A 20519-nucleotide genomic window follows, 5' to 3' on the forward strand; every position below is an offset into this window, starting at 1 on the left:
ATTGGAGGTGGTTCAAGCACCTACACTGAACACCTTCAAGAGCAAATTGGATGCTTATCTTGCTAGGATCCTATGACCCCAGCTGACTTCCTGCCCTTTGGGCGGGGGGCTAGACTCGATGATCTCCCGAGGTCCCTTCCAGCCCTAACATCTATGAAATCTATGAAGAATGGGAACATAGAAATATATCCATAGGGGAAGCAACTGAACAGTAGATCTAGGGCAGTGTTTCTCAATCCCATTAGACTCAAGGCACCCCTCAGATAATGCCAGCATTTAGTTTTCACTTGTTTTTTACTAGGGAAATATTACAGAGCAGTTTTTTTGTTGCAAAGAACTCGGCCCACAACAGGTCAGCATGTTAAGACACTGGATTCTCTGAGATTAGGTTAAATCTCTGGGAATATCTTGTATGGCACCCTTGAAAGGATCTCAGGATCCCCCAGGGTTCTGCAAACCCACTGAGAATCACTGTTTTAAGGTGTTGGAAAACACCAGGGTGCACCCACATGCTGCTTTTTTATTCCTGCTACCCCCCAAAGCTTAAAACCAACTGCCTGGCAGTGGCAGCAGTATTTCTAATCAGACCTTGCTGAGGGAGTCAATTAACTTCATGGCTCATTATAAGCCACATAATCCTAGACCATGGGGAGCATAGAGGGGGTGCGGCAATCTCCACCATCTCGGAGAAGGGCAAGGAGGATTCTTGTAGGGGCTCCCCTAGGAGGAGACTGAAGAGGCTAGGCCTAGTCACTCTATAAAAGAGATACTTGTAGGGGACGTGCTAAGGGTTTACAAAATAGTAAATAATAAATCCCTATCTACTTTCAGTTCACCATTTAGTGTCTCACAATACAGGAGGGGTCACAAGATGAAACTAGTAGGTAGCCGGTTTAGCACAAGGAAGGTCTTTTCCACACAGCCTGTCCCTGGAGTGTGGACCTGGCTCAGCGGAAGCTGCTGGGCTTCAGAAAGGGGTTGGGCACGTCCCCGCAGGGACGAGCCAGGTCGGTTTCCTTCCGCCTCCGCTCTGTCCCGGGCCGGGCCCCGGGCCCTGACGGGCGGGGCCAGGGCTGGGCGGCGCGAGGCGGCTCCGGCGCCCGCTGGAGGGAGCCCGGCGGCGGCCGCCACTCACGTGGGCGCGGCTCCTCCTCGCCGGCAGCAGGAAACTTGGGGCAGGAGGAAGCGGCGGCGAGATGGGCCCGGCGCTGCCCCTGGACTGCCTCGTCCACGTCTTCTCCTTCCTGGAGGCGCCGGACCTGCTCCGCGCCGCGCTGGTGGACAAGGTAGCGGCGCGGGCGCCGAGCACGGCCCGTATCTGCCCCGCCCGCGCTGCCCCTCCCTCGAGACTGGAGCAGAAATGCCCCCCTGCCCACCCTCGGACCGGGGCTGCTCCGCTCCGCCCCCAGCGCGGCCGGGCCGGGCCGCTCCCTGCCGCCGCCTCAGGGGCCGGGCCGGGCCGGACGGGCCCGGCGGGGGTGGTCCGGGTCACGCTGGCCTGGGGTGGGCAAGTCACAAGGCGGGTTTTGCCCACTGCCCTGCTGTCGCTGCTCCCAGGAGCAGGTTGATGTGGCGCAGGAAGGGGTATCCATGGATCTTTTCAGAGTCTGGGTTGTGGTTTGCGAGCCTTGCTGAGCCCCCCTACAGTCAGAGTTTCAGATCTCTGGCTGCCACTTTATCTGTACTGCTGCTCTTATAGGAAGTGTAAACTATAACCGGGCGTTGCTTTGACAGTTCCCCAACCAACCTGTGTAAAACACCCAACCAAAATGTAAAGATTGAAAAAAGCAGGTGCATAGGACGTTAACTAGAGTTCCCAGCCTGCTGCTCCCCTCAGGGGCTGACCTTACTGCACCTTGAGCAGGAAAGGGGATGGGACCAATCATGTTTCCTTACCGCTCTAAAAATGTGCCTCCCTCTTCCCTTCACAACAGGCATGGAACGAAGCTGCAGACACCACTTCCCTCTGGAGGTAGGCCCCCTCCACGTTCCAGCGTTTACCTCTGTACTTGGCCATGCGTAACTGTTCAGCTCTGGTTCTGAAGCAGCAGAATGCTTTGTGCTCTCTGCGCACGTCGGTGGGTGCTGTCCAGGGTTCTTTGCTCAGTCTCTCTCGCTGGCATGTTTCATTATGTTTCCAATTTTCATAAATTTAACTACTTCTTTGCCCTTTTTTAGTCGCCTTCAATTCCATTTTTGTCATCTCTTGGGTGCGGTCGGAAGTCACTGGTCTCATGAGCCTTTCCTAGTGTCTCCCTCCAATGGAGTTTCAATAGACTAGTTTTGTGAGGTGCTGTAAAAGTATCTTGAAGTATTGGGTATCCTCATCCCTTTCAAGCTCTGAGTGAGGGCACCCAGTCTGTCTCTGGTTTTCCTCTTCAGAAACAGTAAACTGGAGATGCACTCTCTCTCCGTTACATCCCAGCATGGGGTTGAAATTCATTTCCTTTAGGGGATGCGCCGATGACTGACTTGAAACTACATTCACATGGATAGGCAGTGACATCTTATGCTGTTTGCCTAGATGTTTACTACTCTGAGAAGACAGCATCTATTTCATCTGATTCTCTTACATACATCTGGTACCACAGCAGCAATATAGATAACTAACTAAATTTTTGTTAGTAGCATTGTATGAATTTTTGCAGAGGAGCTTAACCTTTTGGCCCCATAGGACCGGGCCTGGGCTGGATGGGGCCTATATGCCCAGATCAGGCTCTACATGGCTTCAGCTGATCCCCATGTGCCAGGATCAGGGCCCATGCACTGGGATCAGGGCCCTGCATTGCCCTGCATGCCCAGCATACTGGTGCTTGGCCCACAGGACTCGCACAGACCTGGGGAAAGCTCCATGGATCAGATGACACAGCACCAGGAGCTGAGTTTCACCTGTGGACTAGGGGTTGATCACCTCTGGTTTAATTCTTGACAGTTTCTCCTCAAAATGAGATATTAGCAGTAGGTATGCACCAATAAAGATGTTTTTGGCCAATACTGATGGGCGAGTATATTGGCCAAAACCGATCCTATAAGTGATATGCAGCCCGGCAGCTTGGAGAGCAACATCTGGCCAGTAAGTCTGTGGAGAGGAAGGGGTGAGGAAGAGGGAAGGGATGTGGGGGTGAGGTGCAGATTGAGGTCCCCACAGTGAGGGAGGGAGTGGGGTAGGGCAAGGCGCTGTCCAGCCGGGGCGGGACAGCGTGGGACAGAGCCATGGACAGCTTGTCCAGGGGGTGCACGGCAGGGGGAGGCTCCCCACTAGTGTGCACACCGCTGGAAGAGGCATGGGGGGACATGTGCTCCCCCAGATTTGTGTGCAGGACAAGGGTGGGCTGCCTGCTGCAGGCTTGGGACCAAAGGCTTCCTGGCAGGGAGGCTAGGCCGGGGAAGTGCTCAGGGCAGATGGAGGCAGGGTGGGCAGTGGCAGCACTGGTAGAGGGGCTACAGGGTGACTACAGCAAATTACAGGGTGGATTATAGCTACCCGAAAACCCAGCTCCCAGTGCTGCTGCCTCCCGCCCCGCCCCTGCCCTCACCCCAAGCACAGCCTCGGCTTAGTCCCCCGCCCCCTTGCTGGGAAGAGGCTGGCACAGTGTCTGGCCCTGAGCCCACAGCAGGCAGCCCTCCCTCACCCCACGCACGAATCTAGGGGACACATGTCTCCACATGCCTTCCCCGGGGGTGTGCGCAGCAGTGGGGAGCCACCTCCAAATGAGCTGCCCATGGCACTGTCCCCTGCCCCTCCCCTGCCCCTGCCCCTCCCTTGCCCTATTTCCTCCCTCGCCCTATTCCCTTCCTCACCATGGGAGCCTTGAAACTGCTTTCCAAGCTGCTGGGCTTCATTCCTGGCCACGTGCTTGCTGCAGCTATGTGCGTGCATGCGGCATTTATCAGTGACATTATCAGCTACACAAGCCGAAAGAAAACAATTTCCAATAATGTCAATTTTCCTTTTATCAGTGCCAGTCTAATATGGACTGATATATCAGTGCACCTCTAATTAGCAGGCCAGCTTGGGAAATCTTTTAATGCCATTGAGTATACTCAACACAGCTGCAGCTTCTTGGTCTGGCACTTACTATGAGCCAAAGAATTGGTAAATTTTAATGTTTAGGAGAAAATCATATTCCACTGATCAGGAATGTACAGCTGAGTTCAGGTTGCTGTGGAAGGAGTATTTAACAATACACAACTGATTTATGTCATTACATTACAATGGTGATGGTAAGGCTGTTTTGAGTGTTTGGACTTTATCAGCCTCCCTTTTGTCCAGATAAATTCTGTGCTGGTCAGGAGTCCCCTTCTAGAGTGTGGCAGTGCCTTGGTGGGGGGTGAAGGGGAAAATGCTTGTGCTTCCTGGGCTATATTGTGCTTATTGAAATTGGTGAGAGTTCACATCAGCTCCAGTAGCACAGAATGGCTTCCTCTCTCTAATTCCTTGCTGCAAGGCGTTACATTTCCATTCAAACTGTTCTCAACAGTTTCTCCGGTTCAGTAGTTTAAACATTTTTCATCTTCTGATGTGCATTTAATGACCAAAATGGTAGCACATTCCAACAATATGTTACTAGCTCAATGAAAAAAATGTCCTGATTTTCATCCTGTAATATTTAAGGAAGGAAACTTGTTTTGCAGCTTGTGAGTGGGGGAAGCCCTTTAAAACCCCACTGCTACATTTTAAATTCTCCACCAAAATAACAGATAGTGTTTTTTATCAAAGACTTTCATTGGGATAGTCAGTGTACCCAGGTAGTAACACTTATTTAAACAAACATTCTGTATTACTATTCTTAACTGTCTCCTATTACTAAGCCGATGGCCACCTTTTATTTTATAGAAACATGTGCCTAAACCGTTGGACCTTTTGCAATATCTTAAACCTGACTCCAGGAGTGCAAACATGGAAAAAATACTATCTCCACCGCTCCAAACTTGAGCAACAAATGACATCAGGACGGCCATCAGCTGATTATACATGCATACCCATGAGGGGGCATAGTGGTAGGTGGTGGGAGTGATAAAAGAGCGGTTACTTTGCAGTAATTGTGGTATTTTGCAGTGCTTTGTCTCAGTGAATCCTACTGCTCAAGAAATCTAGGTGGACAAATATCAAAATAAATTTAGTTTGTTATTTTTTATATAGTAGAGGTGGTAACTTGAAAGCAACCTGAAAGATTTTTGTATGTAGTTTTGAACGTGTGTTTTTAGTATGTAACTCCAAGTTTTGGATTTATGTAAATAATTTCTGGGGACTAGGTTTGAAGAAACCTGGCCTGAAGCATGTTTTCCAGAAAAGTACACAGTCCTGATTTTTCATCCCTTTTTTTAATTACTAGGTTCATTCCACAGTAACACTGTGCAGAAAATACTATAAAAAGATATCTGATTTCAGTTGTTTTTATTTGTTATTTGTGCTGTTTAAGTAATGTTGTATGGTTCTTTTCTTTTTCCACTGATAGCTCAGGGCAAGATACATAAAAGTATTTGGGCACTTATATTTGGGTGCCTAAAAACACAGCTGTTTAAAATCTGTCCTATATTCTGTAGAAAGTATTTGTGTAATGTTTTGCAGTACAGGACAAATTATTATATGGTAATGTTAAAGCATGTTAAACAGAACTCTAGATTCCATGAATAGGATATAAATCAATTGTACTTCCATTTAGACAGAAAAAATTAGAGTAAATAACATTTAAACAAAGCTATAGAGGCCACTGATGCATCGTACTGGATTTTGTAAATGTGTTCTGGATGTTCATTGTCAAAGGAGTTAAATTAATTGGGCAATTTTTATTAATAATATAGGTAGTATGTTAAAAAGTTAATTAGCATTTATCTCAGTAATCTCTTGTCAGAATAAGGATTAATTTATATAATTTATTTCTCTCCTGCAGACACTCTGTAGGAAAATCTTAAATGTTGCATTGATTTAAATTTATTTTAGGTAACAATATAGGTAACACTGTGAATCAAAAGTCAGGAAAAGAAAGGGAAAATTGTATTTAGACTATTGGGAAATGCATAACGCTGGGTGTGTCTACACATTCATTAATGCACAGTAGTTACTGAACTTTTAGTTTAGTACTTGCTTAATGAAGTACTAACTAAATGTACAGTAACTACTGTTACTGCACAGTCGTACCAGTGCACATTCTTTTTTGTGACACTTACTGCACAGTAACCTAATAACACTGCGCAGTAGCATATTAGCACAGTTTTTGATAGAAATGCTACTACACAGTAAGCGTCTTGTGTAGACGTGCCCAACGGAGACAGAACATAGTTAACAATGTTTTGAAGGGTAAAATGACACCATTTCAGAAAGTAATTTAGGTTTTTTACTGGTATATATCCTCACTTTGGTCAATGTTATAAGCCTCAGAGGCTGAAATGTTTTGCTGAATAGAGGTCTTGCTGTTCTGAGCATCAAATCACTTGGCCTTATTTTATAGTTTCATAGTTTCTAGGGTCGGAAGGGACCTAAGCAGATCATCTAGTCCGGCCCCCTGCCATGGCAGGAAAGAATATTGGGGTCAAATGACCCCAGCAAGATGTTCATCTAACCTCCTCTTAAACACCCCCAGGGTAGGAGCCAGCACCACTTCTCTTGGAAGCTGGTTCCAGACCCTAGCCGCCCTGACTGTGAAGTAGCGCCTCCTGATATCTAACCTAAACTTACCCTCTGCCAGCTTGTGACGTTATTCCTGGTCACTCCTGGCGGTGCTCGGGGGAACAGTGACTCCCCCAGTGCCTGCTGATCCCCCCGACTAGTGTATAACAGGCCACAAGATCCCCCCTCAGCCTTCTCTTTTGGAGGCTGAACAGGTTCAGGTCCCGTAGCCTCTCCTCATAGGGCCTGCCCTGTTGTCCCCTGATCATACGAGTGGCCCTCCTCTGGACCTTCTCCATGCTGTCCACATCCCTCTTGAAGTGCGGCGCCCAGAACTGGACGTAGTACTCTAGCTGCGGCCTGACCAGTGCCGCATAGAGGGGGAGGATCACCTCTTTGGACCTGCTTGAGATGCATCTGTGAATGCATGACAAGGTACGGTTGGCCTTTGAGCTTGCCTCCCCACACTGCTGGCCCATGTTCATCTTGGAGTCAATAATGACCCCCAGATCCCTTTCCGCCTCCATGCTGACAAGAGGGGAGTTCCCTAACCTGTAGGTATGGTGCCGGTTGTTCCTCCCGAGGTGCATCACCTTGCACTTGTCTGTGTTGAAACCCATCCTATTCTCATCCGCCCACCCCTGTAACCTGTCTAGGTCTGATTGTAGCCAGTTGCATCCTTCCAGTGTGCCCACGTCCCCCCACATCTTAGTGTCATCAGCAAATTTGAACAGGGTGCTTTTTACCCCCTTGTCCAAGTCACTGATGAAGATGTTGAACAGTGCAGGCCCGAGGACCGAGTCCTGGGGTACCCCACTGCCCACGTCCTTCCAGGCTGAGAAGGACCCATCCACTACCACCCTCTGGGTACGGCCCACCAGCCAGTTGGCGACCCATTTGACTGTGTGGATGTCTACACCGCAGCCCCCCAGTTTCTTAATGAGAACAGGGTGAGAGGCAGTGTCAAAAGCCTTCCGGAAGTCCAGGAAGACTATATTCACTGCTACCCCTGCATCTAATGATCTGGTGTTCTGATTGTAAAAGGCCGCCAGGTTGGTCTGACAGGACCTGCCACTGATGAACCCATGTTGGTTGCCCCTAAGCATGCAGTCCCCTGCTGGCCCCTCCTGGATGTGTGCCAGCATAATTTTCTCGAACAGCTTGCCTAGGATCGAGGTAAGACTAACCAGCCTATAGTTTCCCAGGTCCTCCTTCCTGCCTTTTTTGAAGATGGGGACCACGTTGGCCCTCTTCCAGTCCTCCGGTACTTCATCAGAGCACCACGAGTGCTCGTAAAGTTGTGCCAGGGGACTTGCAATGACCTCGGCCAGTTCCTTTAGAACTCTAGGGTGGAGATCATCCGGGCCGGCTGACTTGAATACGTCCAACCCCTCCAGAAGCTCTCTAACTAAATCCTTGCTAACCTGTGGCCCAGGTGTGCCTCCCCCGGGGCCTGAGGGGGGCCCAGCAGGGAGGTGACTGTTCTGGTCCCTACTTAGGAAGACAGAGGCAAAGAAATCGTTAAACATGTTAGCTTTGCGGTCTGGTGTGACGACCGAGTTTCCCATCGTGTCCTGCAAGGGCCCCACATTACCTGGGACCTTCTTTTTAACCCCCTATGTATTTAAAAAAGGACTTCTTATTGTCCTTAATCTGGGAAGCTAGTCCCAGTTCCATCTCTGCCTTGGCCTTCCTAACTACCCCCCTACATCCCCAAGCAACTACAGAATAGTCCTCCCTGGTGATGACCCCTTCTTTCCATTGGGTGTAAGCCTCCTTTTTAGCAAGGAGACATTAAAGTGTTTTCTCTCTTTTTTGTGCTTTTGCCTTTGCAGGAAAAATAATGGATGTGGCTTATTTGTCTGACAGTGACCATGTCTTTGGTGCTGGAAAGCTGAGGTCTGTTGTCTGCACTGCATCTACTGATGGCACTGTACGAGCTTGGAACGTCCAAGAGGTGAGGCACAGTAAAGCACAGATGTCAAGATAGATAAAAATTGAATTTCTTTAGGTTTAATTTAAAAAAAAATACATTTCTGGTTGTCAGACTTTCCTGTTTAATTTTGCACTATATGAAGGCCTAAGCACCTTTTAGTCTATTAAATCTATGTCAAACAAAAAAATTAATTTTAAAATATCTAGTTGACAAGAGCCCCCCGCAGATTTTAATGGGATCAAATGGAATTTAGGTGTGTCTCTGCATCTCTAGATACCCGAGGGGATTTCCATAAGTATTAAAGGGAGCACAGATCATTGATTTGGATGGGATAGAAACCTCTGGCCTAGTTAAATGTCCAGTAGTGTTTTTTAAAATACCAAGTTAGCTACATATGTACATATCTTCAAAAACCTGGCACAGGGTAACCAGAAATAAATCTATCAATTAAGTAACTACTGTCAAAACAGTTGTTTTTACTAAATCAGGTTCAAGTTTAAAATAAGTTTTCAAGAAACTTATTTTTCTTACACATGCAGCACATTCATAATGGTTCTATTAAACGAATTACAAAAAAACCCACTTTCAAATATTTTCACACACAATAACATTCCAATTCTTATCCAGGTGTGGCTGAAGCCATTCTGAAAACAATATTATCTAAGAATTAAGATGTTAGTTACTTATTCATGTGACCAGTTTTTACATTTGTGTAAAATGCATGTTGTTGCTTAAATTAATCCATGTACATAGAGTATACCTTTCTGGTTAATAAATTTAGCTTTGCTTTGCCTTAGAGTCAAGGATATTTGTGACTCATTATCTTTTGATTGGACTGAACTAGTTATGCCAAACAAGGGGAATGGACCTTTCCTTAAGAATATAATGGATGTACATATGTAAAGCCAAGTTTTAAATAACTGATTTTCACCAGTATTTTGATACCGTTTAATTTAAAACCAGTTTATTTTTGGTTGGTTGGTTTCTTAACAGGTCTTTAAGTAAAGCCCAGCCACCACCATACCTGACTACCATTCTGATCTCCTTCCTGTTGCATTTGTTATCCTGCTTTCTTCTTCATGCCCTGTCCCTGCACAACCTGATGTTCTGCTCCATGCTTCCTACCCCGTCTGCTGCCACCTGTCCACTTCTTGATCTGCTGTGTGCCACACACAGCTGTCTGTGCTCCTCCTGGCATAAGTGCCACACGTTGCCCTCCACCACTCCCACCCACCAATCCAGATATTAGGATTGAAAAATATTGAATATTTTTGAAGATTCAGTATTGAATTTTTCAGCTCAAATTTGATTAAATATTTGTGTTGATAGTACTGACTACCCAGATTTTGTTCTGAGTATCACTTGCCTAACTTTATATAGGCAAAGATTGCTTTTTTATATGCATAAAAATATGACAAATTGCTAGAGATTCAGGTTTGTAGTCATTATTCTTCAAGTAGCAAGAGGAAAAACATGATACATAAGGGGGAGCGAAATATCTTCTCTCAAAGATGGACACAGTAGTCAGGAAGAAAGCAAAGAAATCTGGCAGGGTTTGCGAGCAATATATGCAACAGAATGCTAGAAATATTGAAAGAATGTAATATATTATTCATCAGAATTTGTGACTTCATTCAGTTAATGGATCTGTATCAGATCTTAGATCAGCACTTTGAAAAATGAAGTATTTGCTGTTCTGAAAAAGGAAACCTTTTTTCTGCAGTTAAACTTTTTGTTTAACTTACGAGTCTTGCCCCAAAATTAGAGTGAAACGTTACAATTTAGTTAAAAATCACTTCGTTGGTTTCTTGTATGGGTGTTGTGGAAGCTATTCGTTGGGTATTTGCATTTAGGTTATCATCTCTAAAAATGGCTATTATCAAATATTATTCATCTAGCAAAGCTAAGCGTATTTATTACCACACAGTTTTGTTCAATTCAGTCTTAAAATATGTGGAGTAAGAAAATCTTTAGCCTATAAATTAAGATCTGGAATTGTATTAAGTACCCAATTTTAAGGAGAGAAGAGCATTGGAAAACTGCTTATGGAAATGACTGAATAATGGTACCCAAGAAACTCTCTAAGAACAAGTTCCATTCTGCGTAGTGTTTCCTCTGTCTCCTTTGAGGCATTACCATGTAATAATTCTCCTTTTATACATTCTTTTAATAAATTCGTGGACACTGACAATGGTATCAGTCCTCTAAGACAGGGTTCTCAAAGTTTCATGCTGCAGCCTGGCAAACTGCGACCTGGAATTGGCCGTGGCCCGGCAAACCACAGCCCAGCAGTCACAGCTGACTGTGGCCGGAATTTCCAGCTGGCAGACAGGTGAGGATACCCCCACCTCCCAGGTGGAGCGGTGGGCCAAACACTGCGCTGCCGCAGGCCCTTCATAAGGAGCCATGGCCTCTCCACCAGCCTCTGGGGGGTGCCTCAGTTTGCCAGTCTGCAGCCACTCCAGTCCAGCAGCCGATCCACTGCAGCCCAGTACCGGGCCACAGCCCAGGGATTGAGAACCCCTGCTCTAAGAGGCACTTCTGCTTTCTAACGTGTGTCACTGCAATCAGTTAAAGATTTCTATGTAGATTACACCAGGGAATGATTTTGCAGCTGGAATACTTATGTTCAGTTATCACTGACATCAGTGGATGTAATAGAGTTTTTGCCAAGGGATTAATTTGGCCACCAGAACAAAATGCTTCAGGAATGATTTGTAGAAGCATGTTTGGTCCGATTTGATTCTTGTAATTACTTGCCTGTTTCAGAAGCTGTTCTCCAGTTTGGCAGAGTGAAATGCAATTCAGTTTCTGCCCAAGCCTCTAGCAAGGTGAGAAGTAGGTTAAAAGTGAGATGAATTGGCAGAGCAAGGTGGGAAATACTACTGTGCAATCTGCCTGCATTGTATACTGCTCTCAAGTGTTTTAATCTCACTGCATGTCCCTTTCTGGGCTGATGCCCCATAAATTATGGGGAATATCCAAAGAGTTACAAGAGAGTAAAATTCAACGGACTGTTTTAACCACCACTTGAAATGTGAGACTGCAAAGTCACTGGATGTGATATGGAGGACGAAAAAGAATTATGGTCCAGAGGAAGTATCAGGTTCTTTTTGTGATGATGTAATGTTTGGAAGGAGCTTCTTGGCTGCAATTCTGGATTTTTGAAATACACTAGGTTAAGATGAGTCATAATAATTATCCACTGGGGGAATGTAAGTTAAAGCATTCCAAAACTGCAAGCAGAACAGAGTGGCTGTTTTGTTAGAAGAAAACTATTTCAAAACAAATATTGGAAAATATAAGGAAAAGTGTTTCTGAAATATGTAACTTAGAATGATGCAAAAGTATTATTGCATTATTGACAAGTTAAATGTCAGTTAAAATTACCATAACCCAGTGCCTGGATGGTGGTGGTCATGCTTGTCTTTTGTGTTGATTAGGGTATGCAGATATGGTCAAGTCCCATACAAGAAATCCCACTTCTGAAAGTTATTACATTACCAAAATACAAGGTAGCAATCACGACAGATGCCAGTGGAACTATCAAAGCCTGGCAGGGAGAAACTGGGAAAGAGCTTGCTTCATTCTCCACATCCTCCTCTTCATGCAACTTGGTTACCTACTCGGTGAACAGTAAGCCCTTCTTATCGGTAAGTGGACTTAAGCATCTATGAATTCATGATATAACAAAATCGCATACACGTAGATAACTGGATTCAATTAATACAATAATACACTTGGTACGGTTCATTTTGACCACTTGGAAGTGTCTAAAATTTGTTGAGATCCTGGACAAAATCCTGAACAGAAGAGGTAGGTCATCTAATCCATTCATATCCGTGCCATGGTGATTCATCCAGTTGAGTTTCAGTTAGCTCTAGGAACTGGGCTATGACCACCTAACTGAGGAAGTGTTTCCTGAGAGCCCAAATCTTCACAGTCTGTTTTTATTTTCATTAAATTTATTCCTTTATTAATATATCCCTTTGGCTGATCATACTAGAATTATGTATCCTATATTTATGCTGTTCAAAAACTTGGAGGACAGCTATCATCTCTTAGTCTCAAGTTTTAGTAATCTTTCTGCTGAAGTCCACTTGCGTTAGCGGAAATATTACTTATTATTTTTAGTTAGATTATTTTTAGTTTCTTTAGTCTCCCTTTAAGTGACTAAACAAGCAAGTGGCATGAAGGATGATATGTTTTGTGCTTTTTTGCAATAGAAGTAAAAAGGAATTTTTACCATGTATGTTTATGTTTGTGATTATGTAGTGATTATGTTTGTCTGCCCCATAGTGTTAGTACCAGCTACCAGCAGGAGAGGGCATGACTTCTGTGCATTCCTGAATTCCCTTTAATTGCTGCAGTCAACAGCAATAGGGTTAAGAAAACTGTCTATACAGTATTTTCATATTATAGCATAGTGATTTTGTGCTACTACAGTGGTCCTTTGTGTACTGCAGAATTCAACTCGTACATCAGTCACTTGAGTTCAATATGTTAACTCATCCTTAGGAAAACACCACTTTCTTGTGCTTATACTGCTCCCAGTATCTTCATTAGGAACTTCTTTCATCACAGTGCATACACTGAGGCATTGTTACCTTCACAAGATTAGGTCTGGCCTGGATGTCACTTGCTGTAAAGGCATGAGGAGAGCTGGAGTGCTGACCATAAAAAAAATAATAAATCAGCCCCAGTTCCATTAACTGAATCATTACTAAGCACTTTTTGCTTTTGTCTTGTATGAGATGCACTTGAGGATGTGTACAGATGTAACATGTAAGTGTTCCAAGCATCTCCAAAGTGCTCCAAAAAGTGAGGATACGTGTATGCAATCAGTGGAGTACTTCAGAGCAAGCACTTCTGCCTCAAAAATGATACTGAAAATATAGGAACATATTTTGAAGCACTGGGTGCATGTACATGAGATGCTTATTGTGCATTAGCCTAAAACACTGCACAGTAGTGCGTCACAGTAAAGACTGCTAATAGCCTAGTGTGCAGTGTTATTAGGCTAATGCACAATAAGCGTCACTAAATAACTGTGCACTGGCGCTACTGCGCAGTAACTCTAGATACTCTGCATTTAGTTAGTACTTTATTAAGTGAATATTAAATTAAATGCACAGTATCTAAGGGGTGTAGGTTGTAGCTGTATTGGTCTAAGGTCATAGGCAGACAAGGTTCTTTGGGTGAATCCGGTATCTTTTATTAGACCAACTTAAATAGTTGGAAAACAATTATTAAGCAGCTTTCGGGTTCAAAAACCCTTTGTCAGGGTAAGGAAGTTTCTACACTTGGTATGTGCTCTTCCTGGATGGAGTTTTCATTCCATCTAGGAAGAGTACACACCAACTGCAGAAACTTCCTTAGCCTGACGAAGGGTTTTTGAACCCGAAAGCTGCTTAATAATTGTTTTCCAACTATTTAAGTTGGTCTAATAAAAGATACCAGATTCACCCAAAGAACCTTACCTGCCAGTATCTAAGGTGCATTAATCAACATGTAGATCCACCCATTGTTACATACGTTGCGCCCTCCATTTGCCTGGTACTGCTTTTAGCTTAATCAAATCGGGCAAAAAAATATTTGTTGGTGTTTTATGAGCATTAAACTTTCAGCATCGCGTAACTTTTCCTTTGTGGGAGCTAGAATGCTGTAACCATGTGTTTTGGTTTTTTGCCCCTTCCCCCTCTCCCTTTTTTAGGCAGCCACTGCAGGAGGTGCTATTTATACATTAGAGGTTCCTAATCTAAATCAAGTGTCACGTATCACAGCATTTCAGAATTCTAAAATTGATCTCTTTCTTTGTTCACCTGATAAGTTGTGGCTAGTTGCTGGATCTACTGAAAGTGCAGATGTATCTACCAAGGTACAGTATGCTGTTCAATCTGCTTACACAACTGAGAAGTTAATTTAAAAAAAGAAAAAAAATCTCGGTCTATATGAGTTTGTTCTGTTTCTGATATATTCGTGACTTGTAACACACCAAGAGTGTAGAGGTTTTTTGGGTTTTTTATACAAATACTGAATATAAAAAATGGTTACCATGCTGCAAGTACATATGTGAAGTTGCTACTTAGGAGGTACATCTGGAAGTAGTAAGTAGTGCAAATTGGACTAACAGAACTATCAAAGCAATTTGTGCAATAAGGGGAAACAGCTTGCCATATGTGTTCAGTATCTGATGCGCCTAGAAGTTACTGGCACAACTCTCCTTTTCCCCACAAACTGCAGCAGAACTTATTTGTTAAGGCAACATTCACCGTTAACTTTTGAGTACGTTCTCCTCTGAGTGGCTGGGAAGCCTTGGTTTCCAGTCTGTGGCTTTGGCATTACTGCCACGTGGATACCCTCAGATTTGGAGACCAAGATCTTCTAGACTGGGGCAACTAGGTCCCTTGGCGATCCAGCCCTAGGAACTTCCCTGCATTTATCAGCTAACCTTTATGGGAGAAAGGGAGCTAGAATTCTGGAAGTTCTTATGGAGCCAGAACTAGAAGCTCCCAACTCCGTCATGAGGCTGGCAAGACTTGCAACTCTCCATTAACACTGACATATTTTCTGATTTGGTTTTGCCACCAAATAAAGGCAAGGGTTTTAAAAATCCCACATTACTGCACCACAGCAGGCAGCTAGCTGAAGAACCCAAGCAGCACATTCTGTCTTGATAATACCAGATTGTGCGAAAGAAAATACATTATGTTAGTTGCTTGAAATTTGGGGACTTGGGATTTTTCATTGTTTCAGGACAAGTTTTCTGAAGATGTGAACTATAACTCTAACTTGAGTTTTCCTGGGCCAGTTCTGAGCTACCAGTCACTCAAATAAGGATAATTTGAGCAACAGCATGTCTTCAGTAATCTTTGAAAGGTCAGGTTGTTCAAAGGACTGAAAAATATTTACCAGAAGTGTGTTGCAAATAAAGTCAAGTCACTTGATCTCTATTTCCTTATCAGCACTGCTCTAGTAACATCTTTCTAGTTGACAAGACCTACACCCAGCTGTCAAAACAAAAGTGGAATTGATGCAGCATGGAGTACAGTAGCTTAGTTGGTGTTCATATTGACACATCTGTTTAAAGAAATGCTTGGCTTCTGGCCTAGCTACTGCTATTTCTGTCACATTCACTTGTTGAATAAATCGCTAAAAGAAACTTGTAATCCTGTATAACTTATTTTTCTTAATTCTTATACAAGATTTTTCTCGTCTTGCACAAGACTTGTCATAAGTAGTGCTGCAGTCTAAAATGGTGTATATTTTCAATATTAGGTGTTTTCTACAGATTGCTTGATTCAACCAACAGAAGACAAATCACCCATATGCACTTCTCTGCCTATCCGTGAGCATGTTACGGCTTGTTGGTTACCAAAACAGCCAGCAAGAATAGCAGTAATGCATAAAGATCATGCCTTGCATATGAACATCACAGTGTTGGATCTAGCAGTCAAGAAATCTAAATATAAATCAGAAATCCTAGGTATGCTTATAACTTGTCCTATTTATGTTTCGTAACAGAGGATTCACTTTCTCTTGTTTCTTCCTTGGGCCTCTTTACTAGCAATTGATACATTTCCTGCACTATAGTTAAGGATGCAAAACTCCTAATTAAGCCACTCTGGCTGGGGGTGGAGGCTTGACGATTTTGTTCAGTACAAAATCATTTTTTAATAAAAAGAATGTAAAAGATACAGTATTAGGGACTGAGGCTCTTCTTTGGCTTCCTAGTGGTTTCTAGTTCAACTTCAGGATGCTGACATTTGTAAAACACTTGAGTCCTTCCAAACTGAAGACATCTGTCTTGCCATATTTTATCCAGTAGTCAAAGTAAACTGGGTCACACTAATTGCCAGACTTTCATGGGAGGAAGTGTCTCAACTCTGGAAAGTCTCCAGGACAATACACCACATCCAGTTGACCATTACAGCAGAGTCTCTATTAAACTAAACAAGGGTAGAAACACTATGTTTTCTAATTTTTGAGGAATTGGTCCTTATCTTGCATTTTGGATACAATTTTATGTGTGTCTTAGAAAATTTATGTTTTAAGTTTTGTTTTGAAGGAGGAAGAGCAGCATTGAAAGAAAGTTACAAAATTAAAGGGAATATTAACAAAACTGATAATATAGATTGACGGTATTTTATTTCTGGTATCTCATTTGAATGTTCCACAGTAATTTGAGATTTCAAGGTCGGGGTGCTCAACCCCTAGTCTGGTACAAATCCAGCCTGCAGAGCTCCCACAGGTCTGGAAAATTGGTAACAGAGGAACAGTTGGAGCATTAATGTTCCCTATGCTGCCAAATTTCCAGACCTGTAGGAAGCCTCCTGAGTGGGATAACATGGCCTTCATGCCATACTGGGCTAGCACTGGACTGGATCAGGTGGCGTGCAAGTCAGATCAGAAATAAGCAGGTCTGGATTTGGGCAGCAGCAGCTGGATTAGGTAGTAAAGGTCCAATTCGGGAAGTGTGGGTCTGGACTGGGGCAGTTTTTAGCTAGATTCAGCAGTGCGGGAGATTAGGTGGCATGTGGCCAGAAGTGGAGGCCCTGGTCTGGATCATGGCATGAGTGGTTTGGGTTGGTCCACAGACTGGATCCCACATCTGGTTTGCAGAGGCACAGGTTGGGAATCACTGCTTTAAGATGAATCTGCACATCCACCCTGTGCAGATCATGGAACAGAATAGCAGCATCATGCTCAAGAGTTGGTGGGGGGGGGAGACGGTTTCTTAACATTATTTTTTCAAATGCAATAAATGTGATTGAGATGGAAATAACTGCAATACTGAAATCTTTAAGGGGTATTTTTACATGTGTAACAGTGTCTTATGAAAAGCTCAACAGGTCACAAGATTCACATTACCAGAAAACCGTTGGAACATGCAGAGTCTCATGGAGGGGTATGGAACAGAAACCATTCTTATAGGATGTGGGTCAGAGCTGAAGTTATATTCAATCTCTGGGACTCAACTAGAATGTTTCCAGGATCATAAGGACACAATTACTTCACTATGGGTGGTACGTATCTCTATTGCTATTCATTCTTTTTATTGTTTGCTGTACCTTATCTTGACCATATATATTTTTGTAACCTTAAAGGATTCTTTCCGTGTTGTCACATCATCCTTGGATCTCTCTCTCCGTGTATATATGTGGAAAAAAGCAAACCAGGCTTGTGCATTACAGAGCCTGTATCAGTTACTAGGAGGATCTCATAAGTGGTCAAGGTAATGTTTGTTAATTGAACAACATGTAGGATAAGTTATGGTTTCCTCTTTAAGTATTCTTTACATGAGTATCTTTCTCCCCATGTTTGACTAAGCTGTAAGAGGGGGATGTTAAAACGTGCAGCAGTCTGCACTCCAGCTTTGCTTCCTAGCTACCCTGAATTTTCAGACTGTTTCACTAGACCAGTGATTCTCAGCCAAGGGGCTGCCACACCCAAGGTTGCTATGGCCTGCCACACAAATTTATACTCTTGTTAAAAGTGCAGATATGATTCATAAGATAAATGGATTGATTTCAACTAAGAATCCAGTATTTTAAAAAAACCCAAACCATTGTAACCTGTGGTGGTCTGCCCGAGTTCTTTGCAACCACTGCTGTATTATTTTTCTATTGTCAAAAAACAAATGAAAACTTAAGAACTGGCACTTTCTGAGTTTGGCTTTGACTCTCAAAAGATTGAGCGCCACTGGTTTGTACCATGGCTGTTAGGGTTTTAGTATGTCTTGTCTTATGCAAATAACCTGAAAACAGGTAGCTAGTGGGACTTCTGTGGAAAGCTTGCCTTATTTTACAACTTTGATAATTTTGGAAGACAATTTCCTGGGAATAAGACATGTATAAAAGGCAGAAGTCACCATTTGATCATCAGTTGAAGTCCAGATTGCTGTTTAATCTCAAAACATTGTACTGTACAGGAGGGATGCTCAACCTCCAGCCTGCAGGCCAAGTGTGGCCTGCAAGACTCCACCCCCCTGCCAAAATAAAGAAATTTGGCAGCATGGGAGTGGTGGCAGTTAATATGACCACCCTTCCCAGCTGCCAAATTCCCAAACTCCAAGGGCCAATGCAGCAGGTTGGGGTCAAGTTATGCCCCCTTTGCCCCACCTCGTGGGGCCAGGTCAAACTCCTTTCCACCTGTGGGGCAAAGTTGGGACTGGGCCAGGACCCCTCCATCCCCCTGTGGGGTGGGGCTGAAGCAGAGATGCCCCCTCCTCCACTCTGCATGGCCAGATAGGGTCCTACCACAAGAGCCTCATTCCAGATTGGGACCTGGGCACTGCTCATTCAGCCCACTGGCCAAAAAGGTTGAGCACCACTGCTGTAAAGTAAAATGAAGTTACTCACTGAGCTCTCACAGATGATCAAACCTAAAGAACACTAACCTGTCATTTAGTGTTTTAAAGTTACCAAAGTTTTAAAGCTGTATGACTAAATTCAGTTATTACCAGAGATCCTGATTTTCTATTTCCTATGGAAAAACAGAGATGGATTTACCATTTTTCTCAGAGAAAACATGGGTTTCTCCTTTTAGCAGAGAAACCCATGAATTCCTTGCTTTTGTAAACAGCTCTGCAGGCTGGTTGAGCTCCAGCCTACAAGAGCTGTTTGCAAACAGAGCAGGAAACCCCCAGCCCTGCCAGAGAGAGAGGGGGAGGAGGAAGGGCAGGACTTGAGACGGTCAGCCACCGCTCTGCCCAGCTCAGCTTCCCTCTTCAGTCCTAGTGCCTGTGAGGCAAGTGGGGCTTGCAGGGAACTGGGGGGTTGCGGTTCATGGCTGGAGGGGGGAGCCAGCCACAACCAAGCAGGCAGCAGCAGTGGGAGAGCTGCTCCATGCTGCAGCAGCCTGCTGTTGGGGGCAGGGAGCTGCAGACTTGGGTCCCTGGCCCCAGTCCTGGGAGATGGGGGGGGCCCCCCTCTGGCAAAGGTGGGGCTGTGGGTGGGGCAAGAGGCATGAGTAGGGTGGAAGAAATGAGGGGCACCAGCACAGGTGGGGGGGGCCCTGCAGGGGGCTTTTAATTTGAATTATGGATTTGGGGGGTTTTAATGAGAATTTGCATTTTTTTTTTTTGTCAGAGAAAACTGGGATTCCCCATTACAAACATTATTTACAATTTTTCCACAACAGGGGCTTTATTGATGTGGCATGTGACAACGTGAGCATCGTAGGTGTGGTGGCCAGAGCTGATGAAACAAGTATTTTGAGAGCCTATTCTTTTAACCTTTAATATATACCTGTTATCCTCATTCAGGAGTCTGCTTTGTACAAAAGATGATACTTTAAAAATCTTCTAGTTGAAGGCATGTGCTAGGACAGCTCCATTCATATGTATTCACTGTGGTTACCTTGCAGTGTTTAGGCTTTGCATGTGTGTGGACAAAGTTGCTATAGTTTAAAGTAGTCATGCTGTATTGCTAAGTTTGTGAATTGAAGCTTATCTAAAAGTGTCCAATGACATTCTGTTTGTTTTAAGAGATGTTCCTGATTATTTTTTTATTTCAGTTATGCAGGTTTGTTGCATCTTATACAGCATTTTTCAACCTGTGTGCCATGACCCAAAAGTGGGTTGCAAGAATATATGAAAGGGTCACAAATTTCAAAAATAGATAAATTTTTTTAGAGGAGAATCTATTTTTAAAGGAGAAACACATGGGGAACTGTGACTTTTCCCTTGTAGGCTTATACATTTCCAGCCTGTGAGGGGCTGCTTGGGCCCCCCCTGCCCCATACACTGGAGGGCTGGCTATTGATGTTTACAAGCGAGTCCTGGTACAAAATGTTGAGAACCACTGCTTTAGAGCAGAGTTGTCAAACTCAACCCCTACCTCTGGATCTAGCCCATGAGGTGCCCTGTGGAAGGGAACACCACAGCCATCACTTGTCTCCAGTTAGCAAACACATACCCCCAATGAGAGGGCCCATAGGCCAGATGATGAAACTCCAACTGAACCTAACCTC

General features: G+C 44.1%; 1 protein-coding gene across 3 annotated transcripts; it reads left to right on the top strand.

The window, feature by feature from the left end:
• The first annotated feature begins 1008 nt into the window (after window positions 1-1008).
• FBXW12 (F-box and WD repeat domain containing 12) lies at window positions 1009-20021 on the top strand. Of its 3 annotated transcripts, none has more exons than XM_090021831.1 (10): window positions 1009-1286; window positions 1935-1972; window positions 4838-5001; window positions 8446-8567; window positions 11990-12199; window positions 14377-14424; window positions 15825-16032; window positions 17391-17572; window positions 17654-17781; window positions 19689-20021. In XM_090021831.1, the coding sequence occupies exons 1-10, from the start codon at window positions 1197-1199 to the stop codon at window positions 19786-19788; spliced, it is 1290 nt and encodes a 429-aa protein (XP_089877957.1). In that variant the 5' UTR covers window positions 1009-1196; the 3' UTR covers window positions 19789-20021. The 3 variants fall into 3 exon arrangements, with proteins under 3 accessions (XP_089877957.1, XP_089877956.1, XP_089877955.1); XM_090021830.1 differs by having other exon boundaries at window positions 1011-1286; window positions 1935-2078; window positions 14260-14424; XM_090021829.1 differs by having other exon boundaries at window positions 1011-1286; window positions 14260-14424.
• Window positions 20022-20519: the final 498 nt, after the last annotated feature.

Source organism: Crocodylus siamensis, chromosome 11, assembly GCF_052110815.1.
Source record: "Crocodylus siamensis isolate JL-2025a chromosome 11, ASM5211081v1, whole genome shotgun sequence".
Taxonomy (NCBI): domain Eukaryota; kingdom Metazoa; phylum Chordata; order Crocodylia; family Crocodylidae; genus Crocodylus; species Crocodylus siamensis.